Genomic DNA, 21,125 nt, shown 5'->3' on the forward strand with positions numbered 1-21,125 from the left:
TGTGTCTCTCATGACTAAATAAATAAAATTCATTTAAAAAAGAAAGTATCATCTCTCAGACTACTGGAATCTAAATACCACTCAACTACTTGCAGGCACGCTGGCCTTTGGCAAATCACTTTAAACTCTCTAAATCTCTGAACGGGATGATGCTTCCCCAACTGTAAAATATGAACTTAAAGACTAGTACGCACCACAAACGATTGTTTTATGAATTGATAAATGAATTAATTTCTGGAGCTGTGTGCAATGAAAGAACTTCTCTAATGGACTTTAAAGCACGTTGCAAACTAGAAGGACCTTTGGGAAATTTATTTTTGCTAAATGAAATTAAGCATCGGTACTGCCTTTTACGGAAAATTGAGGTTAATTCACCTCAGCAAGAGGGAGCTGAGGCCTTGTTTATGGCTGTGTTTCTGATTTATTAGCAATAAGCACATGATATTAGAAAATAAACTCTTGACACTCCTGCAAGTAGAGGAGTAATTTTTGTTTAGAATGACTCCTCCCTTCCAAAACTCTTTCAACTGTTCTCCAGAATATTCCGGAAAGCTACCGCTTTAGGAGCTAATCCGCCTTTCATACCCGTCCCCGCTCTGAGCTCGAGAGCACGGCGGGGCTGGGGCGCGCAGGGCGCTCGGCGAGCTCCAAACAGCAGCGGTCCAAGGCCCTCAGCCGCGCTCCGCCTGCTGCTGCGGGCCCCGGGGAGAAGCTAAGGCGAAAAGGGGCCCGGGGGCATCCGCCCAAGGGAGGACCCGCTGAGCAGCAGACGAAGAGACCGTTTGCCTCCGGAATCCGGGCGCGCGGCCCCACGCGCGGCGGGAACCGCGGGGCCGCTCAGGTGCTCGCAGCCCCGGGCCTCGCCCCAGGCCGTGTAGGGAGCCGAGGGAAGGGAAGCCGCGCGCCTGCGCAGGGTCTCGGGGCCGCGCCGCGAATACAGCCCCGGGCCCCCGCAGCCTCGGCCCCGGCGTGGGAGCACGTGGTGCGGGGCGGCGGGGGGCGCGGCGGAGCAGCGGGGTGGCGGGGGCAGGGGGCACGTGGTGCGGGGCGGCGGGGGGCGCAGCGGGGCGGCGGCGGGGGGGACAGGGGCACAACGGGGGGGCGGGGGGGCAGGGGCACAATGGGGCGGCAGGGGGCGCAGCGAGGCGGCGGCGGAGCAGGGGCACAGCGGGGCGGCAGGGGGCGCAGCGGGGCGGCGGGGGGACAGGGGCACAGGGGGGCGACAGGGGGCGCAGCGGGGCGGCGGCGGGGCAGGGGCACAGCGGGGCGGCAGGGGGCGCAGCGGGGCGGCGGGGGGACAGGGGCACAGCGGGGCGGCAGGGGGCGCAGCGGGGCGGCGGCGGGGCAGGGGCACAGCGGGGCGGCAGGGGGCGCAGCGGGGCGGCGGGGGGACAGGGGCACAGCGGGGCGGCAGGGGGCGCAGCGGGGCGGCGGCGGGGCAGGGGCGGCGGCGGGGCAGGGGCACAGCGGGGCGGCAGGGGGCGCAGCGGGGCGGCGGGGGGACAGGGGCACAGCGGGGCGGCAGGGGGCGCAGCGGGGCAGGGGCGCGGCAGGGCGGCTCGCGGTGGCGGGGAAGAGAGGCGCAGCGGGGCGGCGCCAGGGGCAGGGGGGCGACAGGGGGCGCAGCGGGGCGGGGGCAGGGGCGCGGCGTGGCGGCAGGGGCGCAGCGGGGCGGCTCACGGTGGCGGGGAAGAGGCGCAGCGGGGCGGCGCCAGGGGCAGGGGGGCGACGGGGGTCGCAGCGGGGCAGGGGCGCGGCGTGGCGGCAGGGGGCGCAGCGCGGCGGCGAGGGCAGGGGGGCGGCAGGGGGCGCAGCGGGACGGCGGCGGGGCGGCGGCGGGGAGGGGAGGGGCGCGGCGGGGCGGGGGCAGGGGCACAGCGGGGCGGCAGGGGGCGCAGCGGGGCGGCGGCGGCGGGGAGGGAAGGGGAGGGGAGGGGCGCGGCGGGCGGCTCGCGGCGGCGCGGGGAGAGGCGCGGCGGGGAGCGGCGGACGGGCGCGCGGCGGGTGAGCGCGGCGGGGGACGCAGAGAGCCAGCCCCCGGGAGGCTGGGGCCGAGGGACGCGGGACGGGACTCGGGGCAGGGAGGGGGCGAGAAGCGCCGGAGGAGGGCGAGGGCGGAGCGGCTGGACGCGGGGCTCTCCCGCCCGGACGCTTCCCGGAGCGCGCAGCTTTCTCGAGGGCTCCTTTCCTCTAAATGCCCCGAGGCAGCGGTGGAGCGAAACCCGCCTGAGCGACGGCGTTTGATCGACCCCTTCTGTCCGTGGGAACTTGCTTGTATTTCTGGGTTTTCTTTCAGTGTTTGTTTCGTTAGTTTCTCCATTTTCTGTTTCCTTTCCATGTAGTTTTCGAGTCATACACCCAGAACGGCATCCTTTTCCCCAAAAGACTTTTTTTTTTTTTAAACTCTTGTTTTAAGAAGATTTGACTTAGGCAACTTGAATTCGTTGTACTAAGTGTCTTCTGTGAGTAGAGGTACAAGATTTCGAGAGTAATAGCCCCTTCCCAGGGTTTCAGTGTTAACATACAAAATTCACGTCAAGCCTTAGGCTGGAGAACATTCTATTTGCTTCCGATACACACTATAAAGAATACTAAAGCTTGGCATTACCTAGTTTATTTAAAATTCAAACTTACAAAATAGCAACCATTATCTGTTACCGTTGTTGTGACCTTTTGCCCCTTCTCTTCCTGGAGTTTCAGTGTTCACAGAATCAGCCAATTTTGCTCATTTAGTGTATTGCTCTGTGCAAAAAGATAGATTTTTGAAGCTGTTCCTGCCCCCCTGGTGGCTTGTCTTGTAAAGAGCCTAATAACTGATGCAGTTTTTAAAGAAAAGCAAGTGTTTGAGGAATAAGAAATTATCTTGGCAGATCAGGGAATGTTTGCTAGCTTTCCAGTGAGTTTTAAAAGTTGGCTGGCCTCGAGGGCCTGAAGTGGGAGATGTCATTCCAGATGAGAGTGCTTCAGGAGAAAAGAAGCAGGCCAGACAAGGTAGGGAGGAGCAACTGCGCTCAGTTGAGCGGGTGCATTCAGGCATGAAGAGATCTATACAGAGACCTAGACCAGTGAGTTTGATGTTTCTCCTACAGGAGCCACGGGGGAAGTTATTGGCCTTTCTGAGCAGGGCAAAGGCAGGACCAGAAATGTCTGTGCTGCCAGGAGATTAGCCGGGCAGTCTGTGGATTGATGGAGGAGAGTGGGGATTAGAGCAATCATTCCCAATTCTGACCCCACACCCCCACAGGCTCTATGTTTCTGAAATGTTTTAACCACACTGCATGTACATGCACTTAATTTTATTTCTTTTGATCAAAAGCAGATATAAAACTACCCATCCAAGCTTCCGACAGTCCTAAGAATATCAATGCCATTGCCCTAAATATGAAATGGATGCAGCTGAAAGCTCAGAATACAGAAGTCTAGTGTGAACAGCCTGGTAGTGTTTGAATCAAGAGACTTTTAGCAATGAACCTAGCTCTTGAGAGTCTTATCACTTGAGCCTTCTTGAGTCCCTTTGGGCCCCTTGGTCCTGAGGTTGTGCTCGTTGGTCTAGATAAGAAGTAACAAAGGGTAAGTTCTGAGAGGGGCCGTAAGGGGTGGGGGAGGGAAGGATTGTAGGGAAGGAAGAGAGGAACGTTGAAATGACTTAGTCCCTGGATGGACCAGAGTAGTGAGAGTCGGAGAAGCAGTACCAGTAAAGCTGAAATGGCAGGAAAGAAGGCCCTGGTAAAAAACAAACAATCCTTGCTAACATCCTGTAGCCATCTGACAAAACTTCATAGTTGTACTTACTATGTTCCTGGCTCTCTTGTTAAATCACTCTATGAGAATTAATTCATTTAATTTCAACAACCTATGAACTATGACTACTGTTATTTACAGGAGTGAAAACGAAAGCACAGAGAAGGTGATTAACAGTTCCAGGGGCGCCCCGCTGGTAAGTGGTGGAGCCAGGATGCAGACCCATGACGTTTGACTCCAGAGCTAGTGCTCCAACCCCTCCACTGTAAGGAACAAAGGAAGAAATCTGAGGGGACAGGTTGGCAGGTTCACTTTGAGGTATCTGGAGTTCAGATGCTTGTAGGAGTGCTGGGTGAGGATATGCAGCAGGCATAGCATCCATCTCAGTTAATGCACAGACATTCCTCTGGGATGGACAGGGCCTGTGTCATGGCCTTGTGTTTTCCTGGTGGACTCCCATTTATCTCTCAAAACCTCCAACAGGATTTTAGTTTCATCTTCAAACTAGGAAAAGTCAGAGAAATCCTAGTATCCCATATATCAGATAAGGTGCCCCTTTATTGCCCTTTTGTACAGAGCAAAGCTACTTGAAGGATTTGGGCTTAATTTCAGGAGCAAGTTTGGCTAGGCACATACCTGTAAGGGGAAGTATCGTGTTGGCTTTCTACAAAAGCAGTACATTTTGCCATCCTGTGCCCTTTCATGTCTTTTTCCTTGTTTTGTCCTGTTTCAGATTTTAAGGGCTCTCCCAAGCCAGAACTCTTGGGGGATATAGAAAGAGTAGAAGATATGATCTTTGTACTCCATAAATTTATATTCCCATTTAGAGAGATGAGATGAACAGTTATAAAGAGCAAACAAAATGAAATAGTTTGTAATCACTACATTATGTAGGTCAAATTTAAGTAGTAGGCATTGGGATTTTAAATGTGCCAGTGACTTCAGAACTGTGATATACCCCATCTTGTCCATTACATATAGGCATCACTGGGCTTGCTTTAAGCCATCCATCTTTTGTTTAATTGTCACGAAATACTATCTAATTATATTTTCTTTTGTAGTTGTTAGACTTTGAATTTGTGGCTTTGAATATTTATGTCTTACAGCTCAAAAAATAATGCACTTCTATAACTAGTAAATGGCAAAGATGATAACTGAACTAGCAGTCAGCCTGGGGAATCAAAGCTATTAGCTATGATACTCTTGCCTCTCATTGCCTGTTTTCAACAACCTCTAGACTTTCTTCCACTAGTTTAGACAGATGTACTCTCTGCCAGATGGTGAGAGACCCCTTTTGCCCCAAATGAGTAGAGTCAGGTTGAGTCTCTCAGCAGATCTCCCTGTGTGTGGAAGTCATCATCCAGCTACAGTTTAAACACCTCACTCAGTTACTCACATATTCATCACTTTTTAATTGAACATAAGGCGTCCAGCAGGTAACTCAGCACAGGAAAAGCAAAGACAAATGAAATGTATTCCCTGTCTTTGGGAGCTTGGTCTAGTGGGTTGAGAGGTGCATAAACACTTATGATGGAATTTACATGGTTTACTAGAGGTGGGAAAACAGGGCAGAACTGGTCAAAATTAGAATATGAAAGGGAAATCTGAAGATAGTGAAGCAGATCACACTGAAGCCCTTAAAACTTGTAAGCGCTGGATTTAGGTGAGATCGTTGCTTAAAAGAATGAAGATACGGAAAAAGGGATTTCCCTTTTCTCCTGACTATATTATAATTTAAATAATAGTTTCTTTATGTATTTGACCTCCCTGAGTTAGATTCGTGTTCCTTCTTGAGTCTGCTGTTACTTACCCCTGCTCCTCAAGGTTTTAGACTGCCTGAATCACCTGTATAAAGTGGGAGGCCTTTCTGATAGTTCTCTCCCAGCACACTGCTCCCTTCTCGTCTCCCCGCTTCTCTTGTCTTTAAAAATAGTCTCCTCCTCTGCAGAATTAAGCTCTACATTTTACATTCTGTTCGTTTGCTCTGAGTGTTTGTGTACCTATAAGCATTCTTCATAGTTCTAAACTGGGAATGGACTTTGCCTGGCAGTTTTATCATTAATTGACATTCCTTGAAGAAGGAGAGGAATTGCATTGTATGTTTTGCAGACTTTTTTCAGCAGCTCAATGGCCTCCCCGAAGAAGAAGCTTCAAGGTCTTGTTGCTGCAACCATCACACCAATGACTGAGCATGGGTAACTATCATTTGGGACCTAAGGGGGTCTGTTCTCCCTCCACCAAAATGGACAGAAGTTCTAACAGCAGTCACTTAGATCTCTGCGGTACTGTTGCCAGGTAGCTATTTCTGTCATCCTCTCTGTACTGTCTCTAATCCCAAATCAGAGAAGAGGTCTCTATATCACAAACTGCAGAAAGAGAGAAGGTGAAATACGATCTTGCCTTTCTCCCAGTGTTGGTAGCTCCACAAAAGAAATTCGTTTTGGATTTGCCCTGATTTTCCCAAATAAGGCCAGTGGAGTTGGATGAGGAGAATCTCATTTTAGCAGAATTTGCTCCAAAGCCCTGGCCTGGGCCCCTCTAGATCCTGTCCCTAGATAGCTGCATGATTCCACTTCAGGCTATTCACAGATGTGATGAAAATGTCCTACCCTGAGGAAATTGGGGAGTTAACTGCAAGATGGACCCCTTAGTATATTTACAGTCTCATTTCCACATGGGTTAAATGTTGGGGGCCTGCAGGAGTGAGAGGTAGCAACAGATGATTGCTGAGAACTCATTATCCAAACAAGCACTTAACTCCCAGGCGAATGTTATGGCAGTCCTTTGCTTGTACTGTCAGTTAACGGTCATGTGCCATGGGTGTCCACACACTGTGTATAACCCCTCTGGACATTGCATGAACATAAGGGGATTTATCTAAATGCATTTGACATGTTAGGGGGCTCAGTCTGCCAAAACAGAATTCTAGCTTCTTTAAGCCTCTGGCTTCTTTCTTTTTAAAATACAATGATAATTAACCTGCATGGTGGAGTTCTGAGCATCAAAGTGAGATAATCCACATAATGGTGCTCAGCACAGGGTCAGGATGCACTTAGGTCAGTAGGTTCCTTTGAACCATTTTTGTGGCATCAGATGGGAATAAAAGGAAGGTGTGGCACTTAAGGTATCTTTAAGAAAAGCTTTTAGTTAGTTTGGTCTTCTGTTGCTGAATTTGCAAACCTTTACCCTACTCCTTTATTTTTTAAAATATTTTGTTTAGGGGATCCCTGGGTAGCTCAGTGGTTTAACGCCTACCTTCGGCCCAGGGCATGATCCTGGGGTCCCGGGATCAAGTCCCGCATCAGGCTCCCTCCATGGAGCCTGCCTTTCCCTCTGCCTATGTCTCTGCCTCTCTCTCTCATGAATAAATAAATAAAATAATTTAAAAATAAATAAATAAATAAAATATTTTGTTTATTTATTTGACAGAGAGCACAAGCAGGGGGAGTGGCAGGGAGAGGGGAAAAACAGACTTCCTGCTGAGCAGGGAGCCCAACTCAGGGCTCCATCCCAGAACCTTGGGATCATAACCTAAGCCAAAGGCAGACACTTAAACAACTGAGCCACCCAGGTGCCCCTACTCTACCCCTTTAAAATAGGTGAAGTTTCTTAGGACTTAGTATTCTCATTCCAAGTTGGCTGAATCACAGTTTACCCTTAGATCACTGGAGTTCAAGACCTCCAGCTTCTCAATTTCATGAAAAATCCCATCCTGACTAGATCTAAATCAAATTCGTGCTGAGATGGCATTTAGATTACTCAGTGATTCATAGCAATTTTTCTGTTGCTTCTCCATCTCCGTAAGTTCCGAGGAAAGGCTGAAGTCAGCTCTTTGTGGATGTGCTAGCCACTTGTGAGGCCAATAAAATAGATAAATCATGTGATTGCATGGGCAGGCAGGATTCACTTCCTGTTATTGAGAAGGATTCTGTTTGCAGGCTCCCAGCAAACTGTAATGCTGCTGTAACCTTTTTAATCAGACCCCTCAGCCTAGAAGACACTTCTCAAACAGTCTCATTTGTACATGTGGGACTCAGTGTGTTGGTGTGTTCTTCCTCCCTATTCTGCTATTTTCCAGAGGACGCCAGACCCTATGTATGGAGATAAATGACTCTGCTTTTCTGGATCCTTCTCTATCCCCCAAGACCTCTGGCCCTGCTTCCTCTATTTCTCTGTTTCTTCTTTTTTCATCAATTCTTTTCCCTTCCAGGACATTCTAGGACCTTCACTTTCCTGATGTGTGAGATAAAAATAAGAATGCATTTTTTTTGCAAGGCTCTTAAGAATTAAATTAAAAAGTATGTCAGTACATGGCACGTAGTAGGCATGTAAGCTATATTAGCTCCCCTTTCTCCCACCATCTGCTCCATCCAAACATTACTGTGGGTACAAAACAAGATTGGAGCAGCCACCAAGAGCAGGTCGGCATTTGCCTCCTTGCCCGCAGGGAAGTGTGAACTTCTGACATGTTTCTGGAAAGAAGGGTCACATGGAATCGAATAACTGGAAATTCTAGCTGGTGACCTGCCATCAGGGGTGTTTTCCTAACCTGGCTCATAACGTAGGCCACAGTCTCCATGATTAAGAATGGCTGAACAAGAGCTGTTGCCCTGCGTCCTTTTTTCTTTATAATTCTAAGAAATACTCAGATTCAAATCTGAATATAAGTTGATGTTTAAAGTGGAGAAGTTGGCAGGAAGAACATAGTTAAATGGGTTTTAGTTAGAGTATCTGGGTTCTTGAGCTCCAGCTTTACCATCAACTAGCTGTCTGACTCTAGGGAGGCCTTGTCACCTGTTAAAAGTTCTCTGTCAGAGTAAAGAGTTCGGCCATATCATCTCCAAGGCCCATTTGAATTCAGAGAGGGTAGCCTCTGGTGTTAAAAATCTCTGCTGACAAAAAAAAAAAAAAAAAAAAAAAAAAATCTCTGCTGACTCCTTTTTGTCTCAGGCTTACTACTCATCATATGGTCCATGGACTATTTGCTCTACATCACATAGGAACTTGCTAGAAAACCAGAATTTCAGGCCCTACTACATACCACTGAATCAGAATGTGCATTTTAACTGTCCCTTTAGCACCATAAAGTCTGAGATGAACTGATCTAAAATTAAAGCCCAGACTGCCCAGGATACCTCTCCTGCTACATTTCTGTTTTCCCAAACACTTTGTGTTCTTTCTTCTCTCTGTGCCTTTACACATTCTGTCTCCTCTACCTTTTTCTCCCATCATCCTCTCCTCTCTCTACCGCACATGAACACTTCTACTTATCCATCAAAACCATCCTCTGGTGGTGCTTCCCCATTTCCAATAAAGAGTTAGAGAGTCCTCCCCCTATGATCCCACAGCAGCATGTGCATGCCTTTTCACATTACATCAGAATTATTTATGACTACTATAATAACTGTTTGTTACATGCCTGTCTCTCCCAACAAGCATTGAGCTGCTTCACTTTATTCCACAGATATTTTTTGAGTACCAAGCAATATACAAGGACTGAACATGTTTATTATTTATCTTTGTTATCTTCAGCATCTAGCACAGTGAATGGTAAATTTTGTTATTTCATGAGGAAAAAAAGCTAACACTGATTGGCTAACTACTATTATGTCAGTCATGCCGGCATTTGAATGTCCATATTCTGTCCATAAATCAGAATATGGACATTCATAACAACTCTGAGAGAGAACCACAACTTCTGTTTCTGCAGTTGATGAGACCAAGATCCTAAACATTAACACGCTGCACCTCGCCATATAGCTGGAGAGAAAGGTCTTTCTCTACCTATCTCAACTCTCATCTTTCTACACTAGAGTAGAAGATGTTTGCTTCCTTTAGTTGTCTCAAGAAGTCACTTCTTCCCATGGAGCAGGTGCAGTTGTTAAAACAGAAAGTCCATTTCAGATTGGCTGCAATGTTAGGAAGAAAGTTGTTTTCTTCCTCAAATGCCTTTGGCTTCACCATGGGAATCCTCACAACACCCTTTAGTAAAAACACACTGGTTACCCCAGTCAGAAAGGGCCTGGACCACTGGAGTCGGAGTTGTGTATTGTCTTTTTCACTGTGTTGGGAGACTACATGACCCAGATTCCCAGAACAGAATGTTTTCTGGCAAGCCAGGGCAGCTGTGGTTTCTGAATACTTCTCCACCAAAGGAGTTTTAAAGTAGCCAAGTAGTTATTATGCCTAAAACACACATAACTCATCTGATTTTGAATGCTGAGAGTTATATGTAAAAGGCGGAAAAAAAAAAAAAAAAGGACGTCAGATTTTTTGACAAGTATGCCAGTTATGGAAAGACCTGCCTGGTGATTCTGTATTCTCAAAATGAAAGTCTTTCACTTTATGTCATACACCAGGAGAGGAAATGAATAACAATAGAGACTTTTCTCTGAAAAGCCACTTTAGAAAAATTCTATTACCCTTCTACCCTAAGAGAAGAGATACAGCCTACATGCTGTTTCAGACTGTTTCTACTCAGGGCGTCGATTTGTGTCAAAAATAATTGGATAAACATTCTCTCCTCTCACATAGTTTGGAAGTAAACTAAATGTCCAAGGGTAGAGGATTCACTAAATTAATTCTGTTTGTTTATACGATCGAATGCTGTGTAGCCAGTATAGGAACAGAAGATCTGAAGTTGTGGGAGAATACACATGCTAAGTGAAAAATATTACAATACTTTGTACAGTATGACCATACTTATTTAAGAAAATACTGTATTTTGTACTGGTGAATAGAAAAATGTCAAACATAATAAGAGTAATCATCTCCAAGGAGATAATGAGTGGGTTTTCCCCTCCTTTTTATTGTATATACTTTCAAAAATAAACCGCATAGCTTCTATAATATGAAAAAAGTTAAGTATTTTTATTAAAAGAAAATCATGGACCTACAGCAAGGAATCCAAACTCCTGGGAATTTAAATTAAGATCCTAAATCAGAATTAAGTAGGGGAGTGACTTCAGCAAGCATGGGATTTGGTTCTGGGTTACTCGGCCGAGGTGGCAGTACTTAGTGTGTTCTTGGGGCTCACAAAGGTAGAGACATTGCCATGGAAAGCCAGTCCTGCCTTTGGAAATGAACTGGCTTATGCCACTTCTCACTCCTATGAGCAGTGAGCCCCAAGTGGCCATCCAGCAGGGAGGAGAATAATCTGGTCTTACTGCTTGCCTTATCTCTAGTGACTTCCAGATACCTGATACAGTGCCTGCAGCAATAAACACAAACCGACATACCACAGAGAGGTAGATTACAGTGAGAAAACAGGAAAGGGAGCTAAGTACCCAGAGAGAATTATCATCCCGCTCCCACCCTGGTCCTGCTGTTGGGGTACTTTGGTGACAGCTATGGAAACAGCTCTAGGTGATTTCCCTGGGCTCACTGGTGACTGTAGCCACTGAGCAACAACACGAAGGGCTGCAAAATTGCACCTCTCGTCAGGCAGAGATCTGAAATCCCTGAGGTGGTCTGGGAAGCTTCTGTGCCTCCAAAGGGGACAGCCACTGCTTTTCCCAGCCATTTGGTGCTGCATAGTAATATAGGCCTGTCCTCGTTAGATCTTCTGGCTTTCATTTTTTTTAAACAAGAAAACCAATTTTTAACATCATAGAAGTCAAAACAAAGCCATCTCTTTACAACCTTTCTTTCTCTAAGGATTTGGTAGTTCCAAAAGATTATCCATCCAAGGACATTTTTGCGTGACTCTATCACTGCCCAGAGATTCTATTATTAGTGTCACTCCTGTAGGCTAAGGACATTCTATAAGAAGCAACCAACTGCCTTCTTGAAGGGATAGATAATGTATCACCCAAATTAGCACCCCTAACCCAAGGGAAATTATAGCTGTCATCCAGCAAAGCCTAAAGGCATAGGAGGACAGGGTCAATGTAGATGTAAGCACTACCCACTGAAGTCATAAAATAGTGTGGAGTTCACTGAGGAAGGAGAAGAAACTGGCTTAGATCTGCCTAAGGGTGTAGCTATCTCCCTAGAAAGAGAAGGACACCAGCACAGGGCCAGATAGCAACCGAAGAACATCAGAGGGAAGAAAGAGCACAGGATTTCAACCTCTTTATCCCAGATCCACCTCCTTCTTGAAGTCTCCTTTCGCAGCCTCCCTAATTGGGATGATTCATCCCTCATCTGAACCGCTGTACACTTTTTAACTCAGTCATAGCCTTCAACATATATTCTTCAATATTCTAGTTATTTGTATACTGTGCCATCTCCTTTCCTCAGTTAATAGTAAAGTTTAAGTGTAACCTGCAGGTGTGGGGATAAGCTGCTTTTAAGGCAGAGATCATGAGAGTTTCAACATCATTGAGCTTCCACACTCTGCCAGGTGCAGACTAGGGATTGTAAGGTATAAATGGCACAGTGCCTACCTTCACGAGGTCCTTGCTCTAGCCTGGAGGGTGTGCATAAACAATTTACAAGATGATCCTCATAGTAAGAGAGATATGAACTTTGCTGAGGGTGTGTGGTATTTCTGGGTTTTGTCATGAGGGAGTAGTGACAGCAGCAATGATTGTTTCAGTGGAGCCAGGTAGAGTGCTGAGCCCATGTATTAGGCCATTAGAGGCCTACTCACAGAATGGGTCCCTAACTGAGTTTAGAGTCCAATTTGGAGATATACACATACACCCCCTAACAGAAACAGTTTCTCTCCTTAAGTATTTCTGAAAATGGAAACAAGCTCTCTCACTTCCCTTTCCAAAGAAACATTAGATCAAACCAAAAGAACACACATCAAAGTGAGTACAATTACCTACCAGCCCTTGACCATCTGGAGCTCTACAGGCTCCTCCTTGGTGAAGAAGCCAAGCCTACTGTAGGTGATCTTGAGTACACAGGCTGGAATAGGATTGAGGAGGTGTCAAGGTTTCAGTGAAAGTGTACAGGAGCCACCATATTGAAATCTGTGATTCTAATGCAGGCTGTTGCCCACTAGGTTTATTTCCAGTTTCCAACCTGTGATTTGGAAGTGTGATTGGGAGCTCTTTCCTGGTTGCTTGCATTAGCAGGATGGACATTATTGGTCAAAAATCTGAGTTCATATGCAAACAAAGCTGCTGCTGATGGTTCCTGCATCTCAGAGCTTATCCCAAGTGGTGACGGGCTGGTGGAAGCAGCCAGGAGCCAGTTCTAAATGGTCAGGAATGTCTGAGGCGTAGACATTTCAAGTTGCGCTGGTCAAGCCCACGTAAGTGAGGGTGTTGAGATAGATTATCTGGGCAGATAACTTGCCCATCCTCCCTTTAGGTGAAAACAACCTAAATTTGGTCCTGTTGTGCATTCAGGGAGCCTCCCTGCTCAGCAAGACAGAGGCCATAATTTGGCATTTGAGCAGGTGGGGCAGGGAGAGCAAGGTTAAAATACCAGGAGCCATCAAGGAGGGAGTCTGCTCTCTTTAAAGCAGGTCTTCCCAATGGCTGGCTCAGCTGTCATTTGCATGTTGTGAGCAGTGATCACCTGTGCATTCTTTGCTTTTATCTCTCTTGTTCCTATTACCTGTGATAACTACCTTTTGATTTTTTTTTGTTTTTATATGCATCAGATTGATTTTTTTGTTTGTTTGTCAAGGAATACAATAAGATGAAAAAGATGTTAATAAGATTGAAATGAAACTTAATTCTCTGGCCCCATCCACAAAATGTAAATGGAAGCTAACTAGTACTTTTTGTTCTTGGCGATGTAACTGTGGGTTCTGTGATATTTAATACCTGCTAGCCATAGCCACAGTTTTCCTTTGGATTTTCACTCTCCATCCCCCATCATCCTCACCTGCATTTTGATTGAGAACAGGTCACTTTATATGATGCGTGTGAGTCAGTTTCTAGATTTTAAAATCAATATGATTTTAACGAAACGAGCCCTTTTTTTTAAGAGCCCCTTTTTAAAAAAATATATTATTTATTCATTCATGAGAGACACAGAGAAAGAGGTAGAGACATAGGCAGAAGGAGAAGCAGGCTACCAGTGGGGAGCCCGATGCGGGACTCCATCCCAGGACCCCAGGATCACAACCTGAGCCAAAAGCAGATGCTCAACCACTGAGCCACCCAGATACACTTATTGCCTTAAGTGTCAGAGCCTTACAAGTTCGTTGCTCTTCAAACTGCCCAGTGCATGCAGATCACAAGGGGATCCCCTCACAATGCAGATTTTGGCTGGGTAGGTGTATGAGGCTGGGGACTCCGCATTTCTTACAAACTCCCCAGAGGCCTATGCTGCTCTTCCACAGACCATGTTTTGAGAGGCAGAGATAACAAAATTCCTCTCCAATGTTAATCTTCTTTGATTTAAGGCTAGCAAATAAAATTGAAGCTTTCATTGACTGTCACAAATATTAAGTGCTAAAATTCTTAAATTATTAAGATCAAATTTTCCTATCTTGTAAGCTTAAAAAATGATTGCTTCTCACCAAGTGGAAAATGTGAAATTCTCATTTAACCATGCCCCCAATCATCATTCTTCCCCAAAAGGGTAAAAGATCTACTAAGTAATTACTTTTTAAATATTACTTGTAGGGATGCGTAAATGTAAAACCTTTGCTGACAAGTAATGGTGTGTTGCTCACCTAAGTGAGGCACATACAGATAATAGAAAAATCACTAGACTCAAAAAAAGCAAGGAAAAAAGAAAACAAACAAGGAAAAATCCAGGGGTTATTTAGAGTAAGCTAAGAATTTTACAAACTAGGTAGGTGGACTTTTTTTTTTTTAATTCAATTTAGTTAACATAGAGTATATTATTAGTTTCAGGGGTAGAATTTAGTGATTCATCAGTTGCATATAACACCCAGGGCTCATGACATAAGGTGCCCTCCTTAATGCCCATCACCCAGCTACCCCATCCCCCTACACACCTCCCCTCCAACAACCCTCAGTTTGTTTCCTTAGTTCAGCATCTTTTATGGTTTGCTTCCCTCTCAATTTTCATCTTATTTTACTTTTCCTTCCCTTCCCCTCTGTTCATCTATTTTGTTTCTTAAACTCCACATAGGAGTGAAATTATATGGTATTTGTCTTTTTCTGACTGACTTATTTTGCTTAGTATAATACGGCTGGGTGGACTTTTAATAACTATTAACAAAAGAGAGCCACTTATAGATTTGAGGATTGGTTGAATAATAATCTAAAGACTAAATATACATTATTTTTACCTTTTTTTCCCCATGTCCTTTAGAGAAATCAACTTTTCAGTCATTGGTCAGTATGTGGATTATCTTGTGGAAGAACAGGGAGTGAAGAATATTTTTGGTGAGTCATCTTTAGAGATTTCTCTACATATCTCTAGTCCACTCCTTAGAAAGTAGCTGTCACCTGGTTACTAGTTAGGGAGTCACAGTGACTTGTGTCATAAGTTATGATTGAGCCTAGCTAAGCTAAGTAAAATTTGGGAATCTGTAGACTCATCAATTTTAGACCTGGAAAATACCTCAAGAGATTATCTAATTTGGTGGTATACCTTCAAAACAGATAAGGTATTGTTTTTATCCCAACTTAAAGAAGAAAATTTATGGCTCAGATGTATTATTTACAGTGCCTAGAGGCACTTAGCCAAGAAATGGTAGAGTAACAGCAAAATCCAGACCGCTCTCTCTTAAGAATGAGCTTTATTGTGTCTTCACCCAGACCTTTCATACAATAAATGTAGAAAGGCTCTAAATTCAGAACACAAAAGAGTCACAGGTCCAGCATTACCCTCATTTATGTCATAGACAATAGAAATTTTAAAAATCAGACCTTGAACATTTTAGGACTGAGAACTATACTTACCTATGATTGAGTTGCCCCTTGCCTAGTGTTCTGGGTGCTTGGCCCCTTAAACTGGACACTATAGCTTTTTCTCAAGCTACTATTCTACCAACAGGGGCCCCTCAAGGACTGGAAGTACAAGGTCATAATCAAGGCAGATTAAAACTGCAAAAAGGTGTTCAGGGCACATGTCAAAACCAGAATCTGATTACAGAATCATTTGGTGTCCCCCTACAACTGCAAGCCATGGTCAGGGAAGACGGATTCTTATTCTCCAAAGGGCCACAGATCTCCCCTGGGTATAGGGAAGAAGCAGGAACATTTCTACTAGTAGAGCATACTTGAAGTGTCTCAAGAGCCCAAAAGAGTGATAAAAACACTCTTTCCTACTCTCACCCCTGCTTCTCTACCCCAGCTGAGTGCTCAGTATTTGGAGATCCAAAATGCTGCCATATGCATTAGGCCCCAGTAATGTATCCTAGTGCCATTTGCATACTTTCTGTGGTCCATTAAGAGATTATTGTATTAGAAGGGAAAGTTTTGGAAACACACAGCTCTGGTTTCAAATTTAGTGATTCAGAAACTCATCTTTTTCATCTGTAAATGAGAAGCATCGTTTATACTTTGCAGGGTTGTTGTGAGGATAAGTAACCACGCAAGAATGCTTAAACAAGAAATATTAATATCCTTGGTGTTTTCTTATGAATTACCATGGCAAGATTGTCCTAGAATCTGCTCATCACGTAAAACTATAACCTGAGGTCATTGTAGACCTGTAGTATGCACCACTGTCCTTGTAACTCCCACTTATGCCCCTTTGACATCCCAGTACTGGGCAGTGTTGGTTTTCCTGCCATTCAAGCCCAAATAATAGAACTGGGAGGTGTGTTTGGAGGGTTGCCTAAAATGAGGATAGTTATCTAAGTCTGTATTCAAGTACTTGCTATCTGTCCCTGATAGCAAGGACAGATATGTAATTACAAGTCATAATTCACCTGCCCGCTGCTTTGAACAAGGTGAAAATGGAAAAAAAAAAGTCTTAAAAAAAATTTTAGATAAAAATGGAAACATGCCATTTCCCATCCAGATTCCATCCTCTGATCTTTCCCCTTCCTCTTAAGCAGGGAGTTCTGACTTCTGTGTTGGTGTTGGAGGAGCAAAAGGAATTGGTTGGCCCCACTAACTGTCTCTCTGTTTGGAACAGTGAATGGCACAACGGGAGAAGGCCTGTCCCTGAGTGTCTCAGAGCGTCGCCGGGTCGCAGAGGAGTGGGTGACAAAAGGGCGGAACAAGTGAGTGGCGTTACCAGGATAAAGGCACTCTTCAAGAGAGCTGCCTAGAGTATGGCTGGTTTTTTTTTTAATTTTTATTTATTTATGATAGTCACACAGAGAGAGGGAGAGAGAGAGAGGCAGAGACATAGGCAGAGGGAGAAGCAGGCTCCATGCACCGGGAGCCCAACGTGGGATTCGATCCCGGGTCTCCAGGATCGCGCCCTGGGCCAAAGGCAGGCGCTAAACCGCTGCGCCACCCAGGGATCCCGAGTATGGCTCTTTTCTGATGACACAGCCTCCCACCTTCTGGTCAGAGGTCAGGCTCAAGGCATGAGGATCTTGGCACTTTGGCGAGGAGCTGAGGCAGAGGAGCGCCCCTCCTTTCTGGGTGTAAGGGCAGCCTGACTGTATGGCCCACCTGGCTCCCAGAAGGCCTATCTAGAAGCTGGAAGCTGCCCCTTATCTATTGACAAAGCCAATCCCCTGGGTTACTCATCCTTGAACTGAGGGGATGAGAAGGGGGAGTGCTGATGAAAGACTGCTGTCCCCTTGCCCTTCTGAACAGCTCCTGCCCCTTCCCCTCTCGGGATGAGTACTTGATGCTTCTTTCAGCCCTTGCTTCCCTACATCTCTGTGCATATGACTTAGCATGCTCTTTATGGTGCTTCCTTTTATAGTCTTAGGGAACTTTTGGTATCCTTTAAACTTCAGTGTAATGGTATATTTTTGTTATAATGCTCAATTCATGCCATGGTAAACAAATAGGACAGGATCAGTTCAGTAAGCACACTCAATTCACCAAGAAACAAAGAAATTGTTGTCTGTGATGTTGTGTGTTCCGCACTGTGCTGGCACTGGGGAGATGAAACCATGTTTCTGCCTTCAGCTTGCTTGCCATCCAATGGTGATGTCAGATCATGAAATGTAACACTGATTCTTCTGATAAATAGCATAAACAGGGATGAGAGAAGGCAGTGAGAGATGTTGCCTTAGATGGAGGCGAAGATCAGAGGTAAGTGCCAAGTGAGCCTAGAGCAGATATTGTCAGTGTGAAGCCCATGACCTCCTTGGGGATCCCTAAAGGGCTTCAGAGCACCTCAAGTACTCTGAGACCGTATGCAAGGCTGAGTGCATGTCCACAGAGACAGTTTCTGGTGATGCATTGGCTTTCAGCTCATTTCCAGTCAGATTGTGGGCCCCAAAAGATAAAGACCATGGACAGAGAAATGAGGAATGTTAAGGATCAACATTAAGAAAAGCACCAGAAATGGTGCAGCAAGGATTCAAACAGTGCCTGGCATGTAGCAAGTATTATACAGGAATTCATTGTAATCATTTGCAGTAGATGCTGTGTTCATCATCAAATTTGTTATAAATGTTGGATGTTGTGCAAGTCAGCAGGTGGAGGGCTGAGAAGACCACTTGGTTTGAGGTGACTGATGACCTCAGAGAGAATGGAGCCAGTCGGGTTGTTGAAATAGACGCAGTGTGCAGTGAACTGTGGATTGGCTGCAGAAGTGCAGGGGTGGGGGGCATGAGTACAGCTCATTCTCAGAACATTTTCTGGTGAAGGAAAGGAGAGATGGAGTGGTAGGTTAAGGAGGAGGAAGCAAGATTAAAAGAAGGGTAGTTTGTTTTAAAGTGGGGAAGTCTTGAGCATGTTTCTCTGCTGAAAAGACATTGTTATGGGAGAAGAGCTTAAGAGAGAGAAGACAGCTGATACCTTTGAGAAGGTCTAGGGGGTGGCAGGTTGAAACAAAACCAAAGATAGAGTAACTTCAGAGGACACCTGGAAAGAAAGCATAAATGAGGATGTGGCTAAGCATAGAGGTACACAAGAGGAAAAGTGTGGCAGTCTGTGTATGAAATGTCTATACTTCTGGTGTGTTGTAAGTGAGGACATCAACCAGGAACAAGGAGTTGGGTTGGAATCAAGAGCTTGAGAATAGTCCAGATTTGAAGTAGCCACTGCGGGGAATTGGAAGGGAAGTAAGTCATGATGACCGGAAGGCTTTTTGGAGCCTCGTTCTCTTAAATTGGGAAAGGACAGGTTGGTATGAAAGCCATAGGATGGTTTTCTGTAGCAGCACCTAGCAGCAGGGGGGAAGGGGGAAGGAATGGGATGGCTCGTTTTAACCTAAGCCAGGAGAAGGAGTTTGAAAGGTTTAAGGAGATTGTGCAGAAAAGCTGCTGGTAAGAGTCCAGCAGTCAACCTTCCTTTCTCCTTTCAGAGGTCTTATACTTTAAAAATACAACCCTGAGGTTATATAGCCCTGGGTGGCTCAGTCTGTTAGGTGTCTGCCTTCAGCTCAAGCCATGATTTCGGGGTCCTGGGACCGAACACTTGGGTCATTGGGCTCCCTGTGCAGCTTAGAGTCTGCTTCTCCCTCTCCCTCTGCTTCCCCTACCCTCTCTGTTGACTCTCTCTCTCTTTCAAATAAATAAATAAAATCTTTAAAAATGCAACCCTGGGGCACCTGGATGGCTCAGCAGTTGAGCATCTGCCTTTGGCCCAGGGCATGATCCCGGGGTCCAGGATCGAGTCCCGAGTTGGGCTCTTTGCATGCAGCCTGCTTCTCCCTCTGCCTATGTCTCTGCCTCTCTCTGTGTGTCTCTCATGAGTAAATAAATAAAATATTTTTTTTAAATAAGAATAAAAATGCAAACCTAATCACATCACTTTCTTAGTGAGGGCCCATTTCACCTGAGGCACGACAAGTCAGAGTCACTGGGGACTCACTAGTGAGACCTAAACAAGAATGTTGTGTTTCCATCCCTTGAGGATGGCATGTGAGTTTTTCAGGGTCCCTCAGAAGAGTCGTTGGGATGACTGGACTCACAGCTGCGTTTTATTCATCCTATTCTGAACACCAGTGTCACTCACTGTGGCCTCTGCCCATGGGGATACATGGAGCAACCCCAAAGATGAATATTAGGGTCTCAGAGGAAACCTCTCATAAGAGGCCAAGTTCTGAGGACTTACAAGACAGGAAAAAACTTTTTACAGTGAATTCATTTCTCATATGGCTTGTTCCGGCTGTACTCTTTGAAGAACCTCTTTATTTTTATCTCCAACCAAAAATACCTCCATTTCATACCAATCTCCATGCACATATCACCATCAAATATACCAGCTAAAACAATGCTTTGTCAGAGTATATCTTCAAATACTGATTAATTGATTCATGGTTTCAAAATTCCACTTGGTTGGACCTTAAATTTTACTCTCTGGATATTCTTTTTTTTTAATCCATTATTAGATTAATTTCAAATAGACCACTATAGAACTTAATAGTTTTGAGATTGAGATTAGTGAGATATTAGTTCACTGCCAAAACCAGCACAAACCTGTGTGGTGCAGCCCTTCTATGTTACTGTAAACTTCCAAGTGATCCAACAGTGTTTTCTCTTTTGCAGGTTGGATCAAGTAGTGATTCATGTAGGAGCCCTGAGCTTGAAAGAGTCACAAGAACTGGTATGTATGTAGGTCCATCTGAGAGAGACCACTCAAGGGACCTCCTTTTTCTTTTATTATTGGAGCACAGTTAACATATACAGTGTTCTATTAATTTCAGGTGAATGACATAGTGAATCAATAATTCTGTGTGTTACTCAGCACTGACCATGATAAGTGTAGTCACCATACAATGTTATTAACAACATTATTGACTACATTCTCTATGCTGTACTTTTCATCTCTGTGACTTGCTTATTTTATAACCAAAAGTTTGTGCCTCTTAAAAAAAAAAAAAAAGTTTGTGCCTCTTCATCCCCTTCACCTATTTTGCCCATCCTCCCGCCTTATCCTCCTCCCCTCTGGCAGCTACCAGTGTGTTCTCTGTGTTTGAGTCTGTTTCTGGTTTTTTGTTTGTTTATATGTTCATTTGTTTGATTCCACAGAAGGGAAGGAGCTCCTTTTTTATGCTGAAGTTAAACTCAATACCTTTTTTGCTATATATTAGTTACTGTCATTGGGGAATATGAGATGTGGGGCCTCAGAACTCCCCATCCAGAAGCAGGCACAGAACCACAATGAGTAGCCCAAGGTGGTAACTCCTGGAGCAGAGTTTTGAATAGGAGACAGAGGTCCCTCTTTCTCTGAGCGAAGTAAGGGTGGGTATAGACATAGTTTAGTTTGCAAGTAACGAGAACTTGAGCCAACCTCAGTTGCTCTCAAAAGCAGAAGGTGAAGCCATTTGCTGGGCCTGAAGGAGATGGAAGATGGGGTCCAGATGTGAAGAGTGGTAAAAATTGAGAGTCGCTGCCCCGGGAGAATGAGAAGGAAAACTGAAACACAGGAAGATTGTCCACACCCATGTTAATATCAGCATTATTTTTTTTTAATATT

The 21,125-nt window shown here is 45.3% G+C and overlaps 1 protein-coding gene across 4 annotated transcripts in view; it reads left to right on the plus strand.

Annotated features, from left to right (window-relative positions):
* Nucleotides 1–818: 818 nt before the first annotated feature.
* Nucleotides 819–21,125, plus strand: part of NPL (N-acetylneuraminate pyruvate lyase) — a 37,789-nt gene continuing 17,482 nt past the window's right edge. For 2 of the 4 annotated variants that reach the window (XM_049112140.1, XM_049112141.1), the window contains exons 1-6: nt 2,970–2,991; nt 3,883–3,937; nt 5,851–5,936; nt 14,932–15,005; nt 16,708–16,795; nt 20,195–20,252. In XM_049112140.1, the coding sequence (XP_048968097.1) occupies nt 5,869–5,936; nt 14,932–15,005; nt 16,708–16,795; nt 20,195–20,252 (288 nt within the window). In that variant the 5' untranslated portion in view covers nt 2,970–2,991; nt 3,883–3,937; nt 5,851–5,868. Of the gene's footprint in view, nt 842–1,941; nt 2,005–2,969; nt 2,992–3,882; nt 3,938–5,850; nt 5,937–14,931; nt 15,006–16,707; nt 16,796–20,194; nt 20,253–21,125 lie in introns of those variants that run through there. The other 2 variants (XM_049112139.1, XM_025430032.3) reach the window with 2 other exon arrangements.

Source organism: Canis lupus, chromosome 7 (genome assembly GCF_003254725.2).
Source record: "Canis lupus dingo isolate Sandy chromosome 7, ASM325472v2, whole genome shotgun sequence".
Lineage (NCBI taxonomy): Eukaryota > Metazoa > Chordata > Mammalia > Carnivora > Canidae > Canis > Canis lupus.